The sequence below is a fragment of the Punica granatum genome, chromosome 6, assembly GCF_007655135.1.
Source record: "Punica granatum isolate Tunisia-2019 chromosome 6, ASM765513v2, whole genome shotgun sequence".
In the NCBI taxonomy this organism is placed as follows: domain Eukaryota; kingdom Viridiplantae; phylum Streptophyta; class Magnoliopsida; order Myrtales; family Lythraceae; genus Punica; species Punica granatum.
Window position 1 is genome coordinate 20,517,113 of NC_045132.1, and position 18,122 is coordinate 20,535,234.

Here is an 18,122-nt window from a genome sequence, read left to right on the forward strand (position 1 = left end):
AATGGTGTTAGAAGTTAGAACCGAGACCATGGCATAATGTATGAAAACTTTATAGTTCATAGCAATTTTGATAATATTATAAAACCGAGGGACAGAAAAATAAATTAATACATAATAATGCAAAAGGTAATCGGAAATTCCGCATTTGCCGACAAAAAAAATCAGTCTCTCTCGCGAAGATCACCGGAGTCACCAACCAAACTCCCACCGTCGATGCTCCGCTTCACTTCTCGCCGGAATCGCCCAGAAATGGCGGTCACTGTACCTTTTTCCCTCTTCATTTCGAAACCCGCCTGTCCCTTTCCTTTCCCATCTCCTCCACACAGAAGAAAGTTCCGAGCTTTGACTGTGACAATGGCTTCTTCTCCCTCTTCTTCTAGTTCTCGCAGTGATGGTGATGAGGAGAAACCGACCAAATTGGTGACGTTTTTGGGTAAAGGGGGGTCCGGCAAGACCACTTCAGCTGTCTTCGCTGCTCAGGTATCCCCTGCCCCAGCTCTTGTTCCGGGTTGGCTTCAAAATCTTGATCTTTTGAGGCATTTAATAGAGTTGAATTAGCCGGAGCTTCTTCTGGGTATGTTTCTTGTTGTAAATGCATGTTGAGTACAATGCATTCTCAACATGCATTTACAAAGCTGTTGTCTTCGGTTCGGCGAGAAATCCGTTTCTTGAAATTCAGCGCTTGTTCCTGATTTTTGTAGCCATTGTGGTGTTGAACCATAATACAGATTGTGATGGACTTTTATCTGTTTCTGATATATTCAGTTTGTGGCGACGACGTGCTTTGTTTTCATTCCAATTTGAATTGTTTGAAAAAGATAAATTAAGTGCTGGTTATTGTGCCACATCAATTGGAGCATCTTGGTTTTTGCAAGGTTGAGTTCATGTATGATTGAGAGTCCCCCCCTTTCCCCTTGTCTTCTTGAAAATGGGAGCTTTTGAGCCCAACGGTAATAGTTTACATACATTGGCTAATTTTGGTTGGTGAAGTGTTTCTTCTTTAACCAATTTCTCGGTATTTCCGTTTTAAAACTCAGCATTACGCAAGGGCAGGACTCAATACATGCTTGGTGATACATTCACAAGATCCCACCGCCGAGCATCTCCTAGATTGCAAGATCGGGCCTGCTCCTGTTACCTGCAATAGTAACCTCTCAGCTGTGAGATTGGAGACAACTAAAGTGTGTTTTCTTCTTCCTCATCCCCTCTGCTTCAATGCAATTGTTTCGTTCAATCCCTCGAAATTCCGCTGAGAAACATTTCTTATCGGACAGATGCTGCTTGAGCCTCTCAAGCGCCTCAAGGAAGCAGACGCCCGGCTTAATCTGACGCAAGGAGTTCTTGAAGGGGTGGGTAGGTGATCAACCTTTTAATATTTGATGTAATACCTCTAAAACAAATTCTGGAATGCTTCATCTACATAAGAGGTTTGGTACATTAGGTGGTGGGGGAAGAGCTAGGGGTGCTTCCTGGAATGGACTCCATATTCTCACTTTTTGCCCTGGAGAGATATGTAAGATTCACGGGGATTAAGTCGCCGAGAAACCATCAGAGGGAACGCTATGACATAGTTGTATATGACGGTATCAGCTCTGAGGAAACTCTACGGCTGATTGCTGCAAGCAGCAAAGCAAGGTCCGAATCTCTCTCTCCCTGTACAATCCATATCTGTGTCCGACGATGATGATATTTGTCCCATAACATGATTTCCAGATTGTACTTGAAATACTTCCGAAGCATTGCTGAGAAGACAGATCTGGGAAGATTAGCTGGTCCCTCGATCATTGGGCTCGTGGATGATGCAATGAGCTTAACTGACAGCCAGTCTGTTCTCAACAGTAATACAAGCACAAGGATATGGGACACGTTGGAAGAAATGCTACTGGTAAATGATGAATTGATTTATCAGCTTCAGTAAGGGATGGCAATTTCTTGCCCAATACAGTTGCGTAAGTGCAGCTTTTGCAAATATAACTGACTGGAACTGGGACCCAGCATGACACTGGCATATTTAACTCGAAACAGACCAAGTCGACCCTTTTAGAGATGAATTAAGAGTATTGTATTTTCACTTTCAACATGGCCAACATCAATCGAACTGGCAAGAACTGCGACAGGAATCTTACATTGTAATACCAACTGCCCCTTTTTGACCCAAATTCTGATGATTTCTACAGAGAGGATCCTCTGCCTTCTTGGAACAGCACAAGTTTGGTTGCTTCATTGTGATGGACCCACATAATCCAGTCTCAGTGGACTCAGCAATACGTTACTGGGGCCGCACGATCCAATCCGGTGGTCAAGTATCTGGTGCATTTGGTATCAGCTCTCTAGACCCTAGTGAAGATTCCAACGAAAAAGTTAAAGGACTTTCGCCGATGCCTTTTGCTTTCATCCCACACCTTTCATTCTGTTCCCGTCCTGATTGGAATTCAGTCATGCTGAATTCTGCCAGCAGACAATCTCAGGAACTTCTTTCTTTGCCATCATCAAGCCATAGCAATGTGATGGCACCAGTTAAGTTTGATGCAGCAAAGAAGTCGGTGACTCTTCTCATGCCTGGCTTTGACAAGTCAGAGATCAAGCTTTATCAGGTTCATTTTAAATCCATCATCATGCTGTAGATATCAAGCCTTTATATCTGCTGCAATTTGTTCATATATTCTACAATTGTGTGGTAAATGGTCATGTGGCATGCCCTTTTCTTGATTATTGGACAAATTTTGATAGTTTCCTTATTCACTTTTTTCTCTGTTGGAATGCTGCAAAATGCAGTATAGGGGAGGATCCGAGCTATTGGTGGAAGCAGGAGATCAGAGACGCGTAATTTCTTTGCCGTCGGATATCCAGGGTAAAGTGGCAGGTGCCAAGTTTGTTGATCGGAGCCTAGTTATTACCATGCGATAACTCAACGACTAACCATTCCTGCGCTGATAACGTGAGTTCAGTTAGATTCGATGTAAGAGTAGAAAAACCAATATAAGATTTTTGCATTCTTTCTTCATTGATAGATCATCATACTTCGGCCCGTTTAATTTCGCAATTTGATTTTAAGATTTTAATTCTAACTTTAACTCTACTCACTATACAACAAAAGTCAACAACACAATTATTAATTTTTTATTTTTCTTCAATTTTTTTTAACCATTTAATTAAATTTTTAATAATAAATTCTCTCAATTGTTCATTACTTTTTTCATAATTCAACAATACAATCATTTTTTTAAATTATTCATTACTTTTTCACACTTTTTCTCATAATTCAACATCACAATTATTATAAATCAATTAAAATAAAAACTCAACCCAACTCTGTAAAATCAAACACATTATTGGATTTAGTTCGGCCATCCTTGCAGTTAGATGCAACTCTGGGTTGCCAACCGAAATATTTGGCCGTCGAACTTATTATGTGAACGATAATTCGCGTAACAACTTTCCTGGTACTTTCTTTGAAATGAAAACTGTCTTCACTCCAAACTATGCTGAACCCAGCCAGGTGTCTTGTGATTTCATAAAGCCTTCAGCAACACAATGGAATCATAAAGGAAAAGAGATTTGAGAATATAGCGACAGCAAAGGACCATTGTACACCGACAAGCCACCCCACCCGATCCAACAGTCGAAATCCGGAAAACCTCCTGAGGGCATCTGTTATGTCGAACATATTGAGACAGTTCGCGCTTTGTACTGAGCTATTGTGCATTTTACAACTTTACAAATACAATGCTCATTGTTGATTGTACAACTTTTACGTGTTGTATAGGGAGAAAGAAGGCTTCAATGTGTACAGAAAAAAAGTATCAGAGATGATTTTAGAAGAATGGTACATTACAAGGAGATATGATATCTTCATTCACGATGGCTCGGGCTTGTTTTCTTCCCCGGTTTGTGTACTAATGCGACTCCTTAGATCTTCAAAAGCCTTCATGCTCTCCGCGTCAAATCCACCCGCAAACTGGAAAACAACGATAATTTCCTTATTAGCTGCATGATTCACGAACACTATTTGCAATCCTCAACGCGCAAAAGAGAAAAGAAAGAAAAGGCTGTGGACTTCGAGAATTGCCGATGTAAATCACAGATGTGCAGTAAATTTCACGAGTAAGCACTTCAATACCAGCAGCACCCGTTTACATAATTTTCAAGAATGATGAAATGCTTCCATTACTGGATTTTAAAGCTTGGGCGGATGAGGCGAACAGAAGAGAGATGTACCTGATGGACCCGGAAAGCAAATCTCACGCCTTGCAGAACCAAAAACTCTCTGTTGGGTTCTTTCTCGGGCCCGCTCAACGCATCAAGCTCCAAGGCAACTCGCTTCATGTACTTCCTTGCCAACTGAACTGATGACAGCTTGATCTGCGAAATAGGAAACGTCTCAATGTCCATATTTACACCGCTAATTGCCATGACTGCAACGTGTGAATTTACTCGGAATTTCCATAAGGTTCCTTCTTCATTTACTCTTTAAGGAATAAAAATATGGAAAGCCTTGAGAAATTCTTTCGTCCCGTTTATTTTAAGGTACCTTGCCAACAACTCCTGTATCTGATAACCAATCAACTGGGATCCCGAACTCCTTGTATCTCGAAATAGCCATGTCCCTCGTTCGCAGTAGTGCATAAACACTCTGCTCAACTCTGTCAGAACATAAAATGCAGAGGGAATGAAACTTACTTCAAGATGTAAACATTTAGAACTAAATTATCACGCAACAAATTGGAGCAGCACATACTTTTCAAGCAATGAGTACATCTTCTTTAGGGCAGCTTCACATGGGAGCTTGGGATCATCATCGAAAGAGGAAACTCGTTTCTCCAACTTCATCAAATCCTGGTACTCGAATGCTGCCTCTCTCAATGCATCTGCTTTACTTTCGGGCCAATCGAAATGCTTCAATACTGCCCTTTCATCAACCTGACGGAAGCATAATACAGCACCTCAGTATATACAATTACTCTGAAAATAAACAAACCTACCAGCTAAAAATATGGTAAAATGGCACGCATTTTTTGCCAGATATACAGCTGCGTACCAAGAAGGAAAGCTCCTCATCTAGCCAGTTCACAAAGGCCACCAAATCTTCTACACTGGCAAAGGAAGCTGCTCTAACTTCGGTGGCTAGGGACTGAACGAAATCACCCTGAGTTTCCACATCAGCTTTCACCTATACCAGCCCAACAAAAGAAAAAGCTCAGTTGGAAGTTCAGCTTCAAAGGTGTAAAGGAACTATAGTGAGGTGAGGAAAGAAGGGAGAGTAAACTCACAGCTAACAGGAATGATGACCGATTCTCAATCTCCCCGATCATGTTGCTCCTAGCATCCGCAACATTCAATGATGAAGAAAGAAGGGACGAAGTGTCCTTTTTCGCCTCCCGTTTCATCAGTGTCTGATAGAACTCAACCAGCTCAGGAGCACGATGGACTTTATCGCCACTTCCTGGCCCTCTGGGAAGGCTCCCTGGTGGCGGAGGAGGCCTGGGTGGCCCTCCACCAGGTGGTGGTGGAGGCAGTGGAACACCTGGTGGTGGTGGGGGAGGTGGTGGTGGGCCGCCTGGCACAGCAGTGGGACCAGTGCTAGTAAAAGCAGCTCCAGATGACTTAGGAGGAGGTCGAGGAACTCTTGGAGGCCTCCGCTCGATCTCCTGGAGCTTCATCTTGCTCACCGCAGGAGATTCCTCTGTCTTATTACCCGATTGGTCAGTTGAGTCGGTTGGCTTCTTTTCCTTTATTTGTGAGAGCTTCGGGGGCAGCATCACAGGCATCATCCTCCCTCCATCGTCCTTGGACCTAGAGTCGAGACTTGAACCTGAGCTTCTAATAGCATTACCAAATTTCTCAGCCCTTGCCTGCTCAGCTCTTTCTTTGATCTGCTTCTCCCTCTCCAGGGCCAACTTGTGACGGTCCTTGTACGCGGGGTACTTCTCATCCAACACTCCCTCAACGGACTTAGACATCAGATGAAACGAGGACACCACGGAGTTCAAGGAATCACCTCCAGGAGTCTTTGGAGAATTATTAGCACCCTCCAGCTCCATCCTACCAAACGTAGTGATGGCTACACTATCCCCTGCATTCCTGAGCATCAAAGACTCAAGGGGGCCCTTTGGGCGGAGATTCATGCTCGCCCTACTGGGAGAGCCCGAGAATGATCTTGCAGGTGACGAGAAAGCACTTGAATCATCCTTGCTCCTTCCCCACTTCTTTAACTTCTGTATCAAGCTTGGTTTCTTACTCAAACTACTATACCTGCTCATAGAACTATCAATAGATGCATTGTCGAAATCTTCACTCCCAGGAGAAGATGGATGAGAGAAGTTGCTCTCAAGATCTGTGTCCCCTTGGCCTCGTTCAGATTCTGCGTACTCTAACATTAATTGCTTAGCTCTCTCTTTTGACCTTGGGCTCAGGCTCTTGTTGAGATCACGTGCTGATATTTTTCCCTGTGGTGTTTGGAAATTCCGTAGCTCAAACCTCAAGCAAGCATTGACCCACCGGAGGTAGACCAGCTCTTCGACTTCACTGAACCGGTTCATCTGGAGACCTTCCACTTGCTTCAACAGGTCCTCGTTCGCATGCCTCAGTTTGTTGACCTCTTCCCTCGCCGCAGCAACCATGTCACTCTGCAACAAGAGTATTTGAGTTGCTTGGTTATGAATGAATTCTACCGTTTTCTATTTTCATTTGCTGAAAACCGTGAAGTTCAGTAGAATTTCAACAGCAAATTTCCAGGTTCTCACTAATGGTGATATTATTTAAGATGCAGCTCAACCTTTCTTTCTTCTTTTGTAAAACCTTTCTGATTTCCCTATCTCTTCAAAATGAAAATAGAAAATCAGCCATGATGCATGGACTCATTGTCTTCTTTAGACAAGCAAAATGGAACCAAAACAAGGGTTACTATTTTTTCCAATGAAAGAACTGCCGAAACTAGAAACTATACAAAATAAAAAATAATGGCAACTACATATTAAACTCAATTTCAAAAAGTCGAAGCAGAAAGAAAAACATCTTTACGGGGAAAAAAAAAAGGGGAAATTTTGGTATCTCAACAAAGTAAAAATCAGTTCTAACCTCTGTCATGTTTTCGAGTTTTGTAGCTCTAGCTTCAGTGGCATCAAGTTTCACAATCAATTCCCTCTTCTCATGCTGAAGTTCTCTGTTTATCCTCTTGAGCTCCACAACTTCCACCTCCAACTCCTTCACAGCCTTCAGCTTCTTCTCAACATCAACATCGTTCTTCACCGCTGCCTCCTCCTTCGCCTGAAGGGTCGAGACCTGCTGCTTAAGCAGCAATAGTTGCCCCTTTGTCTGGTTAGCATCTAACTGAATTTGCCTTTGGAGCTCCTTAATCTTATTCTGTGCCACCTTGAGCTCCTTCTTTGCTGAAGCTCCCACTGAGATCTCATCCTGAAGCTTCTTCCTCTCAGCTTGCAACGAGTTAATAGTGATGTTTAACATGTCGATCTCAACGGTTTTTATCTTCAGCTGTCTCTGCAGCTCCAGAACATCTGACTCCTGTTCCTTCAGCCCATAATACTCGAGAAGTTCTCCTTCAAGCTTCACTTCTCTTTCCTCCAACTCCTTCACTAGTCTACGCAACCTCTCAAGTTCATTTGCATTGTTTGCCATCTCAGTTTCATAAACCATGTCCTTGTTTGCCTCATCGGATTTATCAGGTAATGGGAAATCAATCTCTCCTGACAGAAGATCTTCAAATTCAGGTAAAATATCTTCATCGTCGAGGTAAGGAGTGTTGCGGGAAGCTGAATTAAATATGCTGCTGATCAATTTGACTTCCTCCTCCTCTTCCTCCTCCCCCTACTCGCACAGTGAATTGAAACATGATTGAGAAATGGAGTATAATATTTAAATCAGCACTACAATACAGAATGGAAAAACGAGATATAAAAGAAGCTTACATCCCCCTCTTTGACACCACCCGAAGAATATATTCGCTGCACCTTGTCTTGCTCGTAATCTTGTTGCTGCTTTGACCTTGCTCCATCATTATCTGGGATTAGAGTTAGTGGAATTCAGATGATGCTTTCTTCGGCAAAAATTTCACAGAAAAAGTAATATATTATGAACGCTATTAACAATAATTCAAATTGTATCCGAATAATTGAAGACATTGAATGAAAAAGATTGAAGACATTGATACCTCGAGGCCTTGAGGACTTAACGTTGAGCTGCTTGACTGCATAAGCTGCAATGGAAGCAGCTACCAAGAAGCCTAACCTCACTATCATGTCGGAACTGCCGAAGATGGATTCTCAACCATCACCCCCATAACTTGAAAACTCACACCATAAGTTTCTGAAGTCGGAATGGAACAGTGGAGCAGCTCATAACATATCCCCTATGAGCAGTTGCACTGTGCAAAGTAGCATCAAAACCCAATATCAGAGTTCGAGCTAGTCCCATGAGCACGAAAAGTAATCCATCTTATCAGGCTTATGGGAAACCAAGTGAAAGAGTTTGGCACGCTTTATTCGGCTTTTGGATAATATGTAAAGAATTCCAAAGCAAGGTCTTGTTGCTAAGAGCTACAGCAACCACCAAATAACTAGTGGCCAATCTTTCTCCAGTGGAATGAGAACATACCAAGAAGATGGTGGGGTTAACGAGTGACCACATCCCTCCGAGAGAAGAATATATGCAGAGCTAAGAAACATGTCTATAAGCAAGACACAGACAGCCTCCAGAAACTGTAATTTTGAGAAAGACCAAGAGAAAACCAAATTGCGTCTCTCGTCTGGCCGTTAGAGATTGGAGTGGAAGAGTGAAAAGGAGGGCAAATATAGATTCTTGCACGCCTCTCTCTCTCTCTCTCTCTCTCTCTCTCTCACAGAGACACATTTTCTTGAAGGTTGTCAAATCCACCCAATTAATACTATGGTTGGATGTTATACAGCTAAACTTTGGTAGGTGGCAGTCCATTTATTTTCCAGTCTGAAGGGACCAAATTACGACTAACAATAATCATCCAATGTATGCATACACATCTCATCAGTCTCAGCCACCCAATCAAAGTCTCAAGCTTCCTCTCAACAGTTGTGATCCAAACAGGACCCACAGACACGTAAATGAGATCAAAAATCTTAGTGGGTTAGATAAATCTTTGAGCCAAGTGAAAAGAAGCCAACCAAAAAGCAAAAAAAAGTGAGACTTTTTGTTGGTTGATTGGCCCTTCCCAATCTTTTTGGCTTCTCTCTGAGATGTCATGGTAGAGGTTTTGTTTTATCTGACAAAAAAGAACCACAGGCTCTATATATCCTCAGACCTTATCTCCTTCGGTTTTTTATGGATGGAAACGTTCTGGCTTTGGGTTGCCCAGGAGATATCAGTCATATGCAAGAAAATTAAATAAAAAAAAAAACTAGGATAATGAGAAAATTAAAATCTCAACATCCAAGACGCTTTCCACCGAAAAAGGATCAATTTTCTCAATTTATAGAAGTCGACCTCACGATCAGATAAACCCAGCTTAAAACTTCCGAAGGCATAGGTAAACCCGAATTCACAGAGGGGAAAAACACTCGGGCATGCTATTTTCTAACACTTGCTTTAGAAAAATAGCCAGTCTAAATATAACCCAGCACATTTTTTAAGGAGAACTGAGAAATTTTTTAAAAGGACATCAGAGATGAGTCGTTTGGCCGAGGAATTTGCTGGTGTTAACTAATCGATGGGGATATTTCTCAAAACCCAAACAAGCAAAGAGGAAAGGGGCACAACGATGTCTCCCTCTGTGTCATGAATGTTATGGGCTCCACTCTTCCCTGTCCTTGTTGTTTGCACCAGAATTTTCATCCTCAAGTTCAAGCAATAATCTTCACAAGAAAATGAAAAAAAAAAAAGAAGAAGAAGAAAAAATCGATCTTTGTACTTCTTTTCGATGAAACTAGCTAGGAGACTAGCCATTCGTCGAATACACAACCACAAAGCAGTGTCGTGGAAGATGGGTTTCTCCATTTTCATGAGATGAGACAGTAATTTTGGCTGCAGAGACACAGACAGGACAAAGCAGCCCGCAAACAATCATTGATTCCTCCAACCAAAAGCTGGGTTAGAATTAGAAAGGGTCGCAAGAAGAGGCATGAGAAGGGAGAGAGCAGTGTCTAACCTGTTTGAGGCAGTGAGCACTGTCCATGGGGACAGCTTCAGAGAGAGGCCACCGGAGTTGGCCAGTTGGGGGTTGGGGTCTTGATGGAAGGAAGACTTCCGCAGCGCCTCAATTGCATTTGCCGCTGGCGGCATTTTCAAAAGCCGTCCTGCTTTTGTATGTTGGCAGAAGCTCGGGCCTGATTTCCTGATTTACTTAACAATGATTGTGTCTGAGCATGCCATGTCGACAACAGATAATATCGTAGTCATGATATCCATAAAATGCGAACATCGAGTAACGTACATTTGATGAGACATACTCGGCACATTTGATAATTTCGTGATTCGCAAGTTCGACATTCAGTTTCACAATGGAATTTCGAGCTCAGAGAATATGTTCCACTTAAGGGTTATATTGAGACCACTCGGGAGTCGAAGTAAACTGCGAACTGCAAAAATGGCAAGTCACATGAAAAATTATAACAGAATGATCCGCATCATAACGCCGTTCTCCAACCACATCCGAGTAACTACATAGGAGAAAATCGGGAACAGAATCGGGTGGTTTGATTGTCTTACACTTATGTAGTGTAATAATTGCCATTGGATGGCTACCTTATGTTGTTTCCAGCAGCTTCACTGAAGTATTTGCAAATAAAAAGACATTCTATTATGCTTCCACAGCAAGCAACGGTTGACATACATTGACAGGTGACAGTACATTAAAACTGGGACTCCGGAGACGTTGTTTCAATTTCCACCTTTGATCCATTTGACTCGGTTCAAGATTAAAAAACGTAAAAGCCTTGCACCTGCAGCCCAGGTGAAAAAAGATTACAGGAAATGGGAAATCACAAGCTGCAGCTGCATCGGAGGATGGAAACTACTTTTGCCCATATGAATCTCCCTGTGCTGAAGAAAAGAGGGGCAGTTGCTAAGATTGATCATCCCATCTCCACCTCCTTCCAACTTCCTCCAGAACTTTAGCCCGAGCTTGGTTCTTTTTCGCTTCATCCTCTACCCATGACCTGCAAGCATAAATCCCTCCTTTGGATAAGAACCACTCACAGAATCGTAATCCAGAGTCAAACATAGCCTGGATTTCAAGAAATTGAGGCACGTCGTTCATAGGTCTCTGTGCTAAATAATTTGTGAATCACTCTGCATGTTTCAAAGAGCCTGAGATATTTCAAATATCAACAATTCAAACAAGCTATGCGAGAAAAGGCCCACCACGGTGGAGCATCTTCCTAGGCATAAATAACCTAAAGTCCGATCTTCAACCAAATGGATTCTGATTCTCATAACATCATCATAAACCAATCACTACTAACTACACATAAAGCTTTCTTTAAAGAAACAGCAGCACTTCATGAAAAATGCAAAATATGAAATCTCAATTTACCTTAGAATTCGTATGGCTTCTTTCTCAGCTTCCAGAATTGACTTTGTATCGAGAAGTCCTTCCTGCTTCTTCTGCAACTCTGTGATCATCTCCTGCACACTCAATTGCTCAGCCACATAAATGGTTCTCTCCGAAGAGAGCCTATCTGACATCTCATCGACTTCTTCTTTGAGGCTAAGGAGCAGTTGCCTCTGACATTCTAGAGCTGCTCTCTCCTTCACATGATCTTCAAAAGTCTTCTTCTGAAGAATCTTCTCCTCCTCCAGGTCACCAATTGCTGCAATATAATCCTTCTCAACTTCCAGACCTCGGGCTGCTTCTTCCTTCATCTTCTCGTTCCAAACCCTCTCTATGTCTCCCCGGCCCAGCAACTCAGATCTGATTTCTTCCATCTCAATCAGTCTTGAAGAATTCTCGGCCTCTACTCTTGATAATTCAGCCTGAATTGCTTCCATCATCCTGCCACTTGTAAGAGCCACAGCAGCTTGTCCTTTTGTTGAAGGTTTGCTAGGTTGAAATCGTTTCATTTGACCTATACAATGTATATTTTGACACACATGAGTAAGCACCCAATACAATATCGCAATAAGTTTAGAGAATTTAATGTTCTGATTATTTGATCCTCAGAAATGAGTCCAGCAAGAAGTTTAGAAAAAGCGCGCGAGAGAGAGAGAGATAGAGACCAAAGACTTTTCTGATTATGCTCTTGCCACCAGCTAAAAGGTCCATCAAAAACTCAGGAGATATTTCTGAACCGACCTCCTTCATATCCCTGAATCCAACCTTTGAACTTGATATCTGGACTGTAAATAAGTCAGGCTTTTAAGCACTAAGAGAGACTGCAAGTATTAAACTCCATTTAACTGAAATCTATTGTCAGAAAATAGTGTATTTATAAGAAAAACGATATACACGATATGTAGTACCTGTTCTTCTAATCCAGGGACAAAATCATACTCTAATTGAACTCTCCAATTTATCAGATCCTGTCTCGAGATAAACCTGCCCAACAGTGTTCTGTGTTGGAGACAGCTGGAAATACACACAAATTAAAAGAGAATGTGCAAAACTTACCTCTCAGGAAGAAACAAAAACTTCCCTTGGCTTTCTGAACCATGATTGGTATGCTTCACTAAAAGCTTGCTTGGAATGACTCCCGCCTCCGCCAGGGCTTACACAAATATTACATATTTACATATAAATCATTCTTTTGACATAATTAAACAAGAATAGCAAGCAGAAAATGGAGGTAAATGCCTACCTTGGATCGAGCTGAAGTCTGGATCCTCTACACTGACATCATCAAATGCAGCAGTAGTTGAACCAGAAAGTGAGATTGTTGGAACAATTCTTTGCCTCGGGTTCCTTAAATAATTTAAAAAGAAGAAGAAGAAGAAGAAGAAGAAGAAGAAGAAGAAGAAGAAGAAGATATTCTAAGGTTCCAGCTCATTAGACATAAACTGCAGTGCATAAACAGATGAAGCTAATACTAACTTTGAAAAGGTTTACCTTTCCAATGAAGAATTTATCCGAACCAACCACCGTGCATATTCCCTTCTTGTGCATAGCTCGTCAGCTCTAACACCCTCTTCAATTATCTATACACCTTAAGAACAGTCACAGTCATGCTCAGAACTTAACTACGAATTTTCAATTGGGTAAACTTCAGTTGCCTAAATGTGCAATTAGAATGATATCAATCTGTTATCAAAGGACTTGTAGAACTAGGAGCTCTGCCGAAGCTAATTCTTTGTTTAGTCTTTATAAATATGCAACAGAATAATATCCTACAGCATTTGACATCCATTTTCCGCAGTTTCCATATAAAAAATCCATCAGATAAAGTAAACAACATATGCAGCCAAAGAGGGCCTACAAAAAAATGCTACATCGAACTTAAGACAGCGTGCAGCATACAATAATGTATTGGCTAAGTAATAAGGCTTTGGTAATGATAGTTATAACAAAACTTAATGGACTTAAGCATCAACATGTCTATTATGTTTCTGAAAAGGTAAACCTTCAGACTTCTTAATAGCCCCAGAGCTTCCTGCTGAGTCGAATCTACAGCAGCTGGAATTATAATGCGCTGCAATTTGACGTCTTTCTTTGAAGTTCCTGTAAGTTCCCAGGGGAAAAAGGGAATTGATTTACAGGATTCTCCAGAAAAATAATCGGGAGGAAAACAGAAACGTAAAACATCAATACGCTATCCTTCGTACAAGACATTATCAGTGCAAGATTACTTTGGTGAAACTGCCACTAGGTGTTAAAACATTTCATATGAAGTAGACTAAATCTAAAATCAACAGTTCAGGAAACTACTATTGATTGTGACCAAATCTGATTGTTTTAGCTTTACTTAATAGAGAATATTCTGTTCAAACTGAATAGCACCTGAAGCAACAGCATCGCCGATTTCATCTGGTACCCTCTCTGTCAGTGAGCTTTCCTCAAACTCGATGGTATTGCTCTCTGATGAAACTGGAATAGTATCTTTGGTGATATTAGCTTGCCTTTCAGTTTTATGCAACAGACCTTGCAAGGCATTCAGGGGACTGCACAAACGGAACTTAAACCCTGAAATAAAAACAAAGCACAATAGCCCCTCGTCAGCTAATCGACCGCCTCCATATATGCACCAAATTAATCAAGGACCCATTGTAATGGCAGAGAACCTCAACTGCCAAGTCCGAATTACTAACTTTATTCATCAAAAGGTACCGTGCAGCTTAATAGATTCAAAGATCCCGCCATCAACATCTTGGTTCAGGAGTGCAAAATCAAGTGTCTATACCATATTGCGTGCTTCAGGTTCAGCTCAAAATTCATATTTTTACTTTTTGTTGAAGTTATATACAGCTTGCCATACTTTGACCTTTATCAACTAGCACATGAAGTCAACCAGCGGCACTCGGAACGGAAATCACTATCCTTGTAGAAGAACAGAACAGCTGAAAAACCAGAATTTATCAAATGACCTTGTCTGGAGAGCGACAATTGAGCAATGGCAGCAAGTAGAACAGCAACTGACGCCCCAATTCCCCCAACTACAAACTTCGGCAGGCCTGCACAGCAAAGAGCGATTCTCATAGCCCGATCACTGGACCAAAAATGAAGGATTCAGAGATAGAATCAGAAGTCGAAGCACCTTTCTTCCCTCTCTTCTGAACCACCGGGTACTCCACGACGGCCCAACCATTGAACTCGGAGTTGGAATCGGCGGAGCCCCACGAGAGTTCGGGACCTTGCCCGGCAAGTGAAGCATACGCGCGCAGAAGTCCCGGCCTGGAGAACCGGAGGGTGCTGAGGAGCGAGTACTGCCGCCTGAGGAACACGGGCACGCCGCGGCGCCGTACCCCGCCGGAGGTGAGGAAGAGAGACGGCGGAGGAAATGCGGTGGATGAGCTCATTGGGGGTCGCGATTCGGGTCAGCGGGAGAGGTCCGACCCGTAATCGGAGTACTCGAGAGGGAGACTTCTGTTGTCTGGTCTGTTTCTTCTGTCCGGTCGATGATGCTGCCGAGGGGGGTTTTAGGTGGGGTCTAATGGTAATCAAACACCTACCAAGCGGTCGCACAGGCTGAACAGAAGCGAATATACTCATTTCACCCCGAAACTTTGCTGTATTTAACTTTCGCCTCCTAAACCTTTTTTGGTAGTTCAAAATCGGAACTGGTCATATGGCGGATCACTGACGATCTAAGCCGGCCTCACGGGTAGGCCGGTTCTTCGAAAAACTAGATCATATAGAGCTACCAGCATTTTACCTCACACCACGGAAGCACGAGCTGGCTGACGAGTGAATATACAATAAGGAGTTGGTCTCTCGAGCATGATCACTAAATATGTACCATCACCCCGATCCGAGCGTACAAAGCATGCAAATCTAGGATCCTGCACTGATACGACCTGTGACCGCGAGTGCGAACTGTCAACTAGTCCCTACGGACCGTGCTGCATTGATAACTTGGCAAATTACGACAAAAATATGAAACACGACAAGTCTATAAGCCCAACTTTTATGTGGCTGTGTTTTACTTTTGCATAGCATAGGAGACCGCCTATTTCATGTTTATGTCAAGTTAAGCATTACCGGTGAATACTTCGAACTGGTAGTATAATGAAGCATCCGACTAATTTGTTGGTACGGTAAGCAAGTACAACAAACTCGGAAGAAACGAGTCACCGTGTCTTTCCATGAACATCTTCGTATGCACACATTCACAGGTAATGTGGATTTCCAAAACACCACACAAGAAGATTTCATGATACAACAGATTTCACGCCAATTGACACAACCCGGCATGGGCTAAGACGTTAAATTCTTGGTTTGGTCCGTGTACACAAGTTTTCTCTGAAGAGTATCGTACATCGGGGAAACAGCCGCTAGTATTACAATGCCACTGAGTAGGGCGAGTCCGAGTCCCAAGCCGTTAACAACCATGGACTCGGAAGAGTGTCTAGGCACATTCCTTGTAGTCTGCAGGAACGTCAGCTTCTCTAGAAGCCCGGTCTCTGCAGTGGCTACGGCCAGCCCGTAGGTATAGAGACCAAGGAAGATGTGCCACGGCAAGACTTTCATTCTCGTCGAACGAACCTCCCCACGGTGCCAAAAGCTCAAGAAACCCATCAGCCACTGCACATATAATCGAAATATGTAATCCCAATGTGAGAAGTGCATCTGCATCGATCTGCCAATTCTGCTAGTAGCTTATGATAATTACCATAGCTAAACGCCGTGCTTGGAGCTTCTAAATCGAGGTGTTCACCTCTCGAAGCATGCCCCGAATTAGAAGTCCTAAGAACCACTTTCGGGACGATTAATGAACTTGGCTAAACAAATTATCAGTGCAAGAGAATCATTGCTTTAATTAGGCCTCGCATTTTCAGCAAATTCTTGTCTGCATGACTGCATTTGGTCAGTAATTCAAATCGTCCCACGGGACAAGTCTTGTCCTGGAGTAATAATTAAAGAAACAACATCGCTTCTAAATATAAGCCACGACGCGACATATATAAATGCAATGCATGACCCACCACCATACCGCAACAATCTACTTAAAGCCATCCTCATTATCAGCTTAATAAAATAATCAAACGGAAAAAGAAAAATAAAAGAAAAAAGATATTTTTCATCATCTTCAACAAAAAATCTGGAAATTAATTTACCTGAGCTCCAAAGAGGGAGATGCAGACTAAACCCATCCATGAATGGAGGCTGTAGAAATTTGCCAAGACACCGTCGTTCCCATGGAACTTGGTCCAAATCCCAAACACCCCGGATGCCAAGGCCACTCCCTGAAGGCTCAGATGCACCGACTTCTTCAAGCTCCTCGACCCCGGCAGCCACTTGTGTACCAGAATTGCTGCAAACCCACCAAGAAAGATCAGAAATTTGAAGAAGACGGGCACGGAATTTGCTTCCATTGCTGCACATTTCAAAGCTTCTTGGGTGGTGATGACTAATGCATCTAATGATCAGTAAAGTAAAGGGCTTGTCATCATTCATCACCTTCTCCGCTGACGAGGATGAAGCCGATGACCATCAGCAGGGGATGCAGGACCTGTTTCAAGGCAAACAAACAAATCAACAATCTCTGTCCTCGGAAGGGGTAAAAGGAGTGAACTTGGTGGAGATGATGGGTTGAATGTGTTCACTCACGGCATAGATGAGGTCTTCTTGGGAGGGGGAGTGTGGGAGGAAGCCGGCCTTGAAGTTGATGGCCCATGAGAGGACCAGGAAGGCCACTGCCAAGCCTGAGACTCTTGCAAGGAAGATAAGTGGGAAAATGGAAGAAGAAGAAGAAGAAGAAGAAGAAGAAGAGGAGGAGGAGGAAGAGGAAGAAGCTGCTGCTGCCGCCATGGGAGGATTCCTTTTCTGCTTTGGCACCCTGAGCTGTCACAGTGAGTCAGTGGAGTGAACTGAAGAATGCTGTTATCGCCGACAGAAGAGGGTTTAAGATCCGTTGCTGTAGTACTGGCCGCATCCAATCCATCCATTTTTGGATTATAGAACAGGACTTGTTCTTTTGGACACTTTATTAGAAAAAAGGTTAGTGGCAAGAATCAGCAGTACTTCCCCGGATGGACTGTCTCGGAATCACGGGATCGTTCGATGGGGGACAAATTTTTGCTATATGAGTAACTTTACCTGGCATTCTCGGGGCCTCTACGTGGTCCGTTGCGGGATGGTAGGGGCTCCGAGATTAGTATGGGCATTCGAATGATGGGGATTAATTTACCCGAAGCTCAAGGAATTTGATCATTCGTTTATTTATTTTGAGAAAGCATTGAATTGTGTAATGGTACTCCCTCCGTCAAGCAACCGGCATGGCATGTAAGCAGACTCTGTCAACAATAACATTGTATTATTTTACCCAAAAAGGAAAAAAAATAGCATTGTATTATTATATTTATGTCATTAAAAGCTCGTGCCGCAGTTCAAACTCCCTCGACGTTTATAGAGCTCGGCTACATCATTGCAATAAAATGCTAATGGCTTTTGGGGGCAGTCGGATCGATTATTACTTTTTCTTAATTATTCATTACTTTTTTATATTTTTTCTCGTAATTCAACAACACAATTATTACAACTCAATTAA

At 42.6% G+C, this 18,122-nt stretch overlaps 4 protein-coding genes across 8 annotated transcripts; 1 reads left to right on the top strand and 3 right to left on the bottom strand.

Annotated features, from left to right (window-relative positions):
* Positions 1 to 131: 131 nt before the first annotated feature.
* On the top strand, positions 132 to 3,634 carry LOC116211484 (uncharacterized protein At1g26090, chloroplastic). 3 transcript variants are annotated; one of them, XM_031545891.1, is made up of 8 exons: positions 132 to 480; positions 1,038 to 1,181; positions 1,275 to 1,349; positions 1,442 to 1,635; positions 1,714 to 1,885; positions 2,178 to 2,594; positions 2,776 to 2,938; positions 3,496 to 3,634. In XM_031545891.1, the coding sequence occupies exons 1-7, from the start codon at positions 214 to 216 to the stop codon at positions 2,905 to 2,907; spliced, it is 1,401 nt and encodes a 466-aa protein (XP_031401751.1). In that variant the 5' UTR covers positions 132 to 213; the 3' UTR covers positions 2,908 to 2,938; positions 3,496 to 3,634. The 3 variants fall into 3 exon arrangements, with proteins under 3 accessions (XP_031401751.1, XP_031401752.1, XP_031401750.1); XM_031545892.1 differs by having other exon boundaries at positions 3,500 to 3,633; XM_031545890.1 differs by lacking the exon at positions 3,496 to 3,634 and having other exon boundaries at positions 2,776 to 3,068.
* Positions 3,484 to 10,272, bottom strand: LOC116211482 (protein CHUP1, chloroplastic). 3 transcript variants are annotated; one of them, XM_031545887.1, is made up of 10 exons: positions 10,133 to 10,272; positions 8,168 to 8,380; positions 7,926 to 8,017; positions 7,078 to 7,824; positions 5,271 to 6,626; positions 5,039 to 5,170; positions 4,739 to 4,920; positions 4,532 to 4,643; positions 4,219 to 4,362; positions 3,484 to 3,958 (listed from the first exon to the last, which is right to left on the bottom strand). In XM_031545887.1, exons 2-10 carry the CDS (start codon positions 8,253 to 8,255, stop codon positions 3,857 to 3,859), a joined length of 2,955 nt encoding a protein of 984 aa, XP_031401747.1. In that variant the 5' UTR covers positions 8,256 to 8,380; positions 10,133 to 10,272; the 3' UTR covers positions 3,484 to 3,856. The 3 variants fall into 3 exon arrangements, with proteins under 3 accessions (XP_031401747.1, XP_031401746.1, XP_031401745.1); XM_031545886.1 differs by lacking the exon at positions 10,133 to 10,272 and adding an exon at positions 8,611 to 8,844; XM_031545885.1 differs by lacking the exon at positions 10,133 to 10,272 and having other exon boundaries at positions 8,168 to 8,597.
* A 427-nt stretch (positions 10,273 to 10,699) lies between these two features.
* Positions 10,700 to 15,046, bottom strand: LOC116211483. Its single transcript, XM_031545889.1, has 11 exons — positions 14,670 to 15,046; positions 14,500 to 14,586; positions 13,916 to 14,098; positions 13,539 to 13,636; positions 13,028 to 13,116; positions 12,780 to 12,883; positions 12,593 to 12,689; positions 12,445 to 12,520; positions 12,202 to 12,316; positions 11,519 to 12,050; positions 10,700 to 11,141 (listed from the first exon to the last, which is right to left on the bottom strand). The coding sequence occupies exons 1-11, from the start codon at positions 14,929 to 14,931 to the stop codon at positions 11,048 to 11,050; spliced, it is 1,737 nt and encodes a 578-aa protein (XP_031401749.1). The 5' UTR covers positions 14,932 to 15,046; the 3' UTR covers positions 10,700 to 11,047.
* A 686-nt stretch (positions 15,047 to 15,732) lies between these two features.
* LOC116210097 (probable transmembrane ascorbate ferrireductase 4) lies at positions 15,733 to 17,658 on the bottom strand. The gene is made up of 4 exons (XM_031543907.1): positions 17,183 to 17,658; positions 17,033 to 17,084; positions 16,690 to 16,886; positions 15,733 to 16,156 (listed from the first exon to the last, which is right to left on the bottom strand). Exons 1-4 carry the CDS (start codon positions 17,381 to 17,383, stop codon positions 15,830 to 15,832), a joined length of 777 nt encoding a protein of 258 aa, XP_031399767.1. The 5' UTR covers positions 17,384 to 17,658; the 3' UTR covers positions 15,733 to 15,829.
* Positions 17,659 to 18,122: the final 464 nt, after the last annotated feature.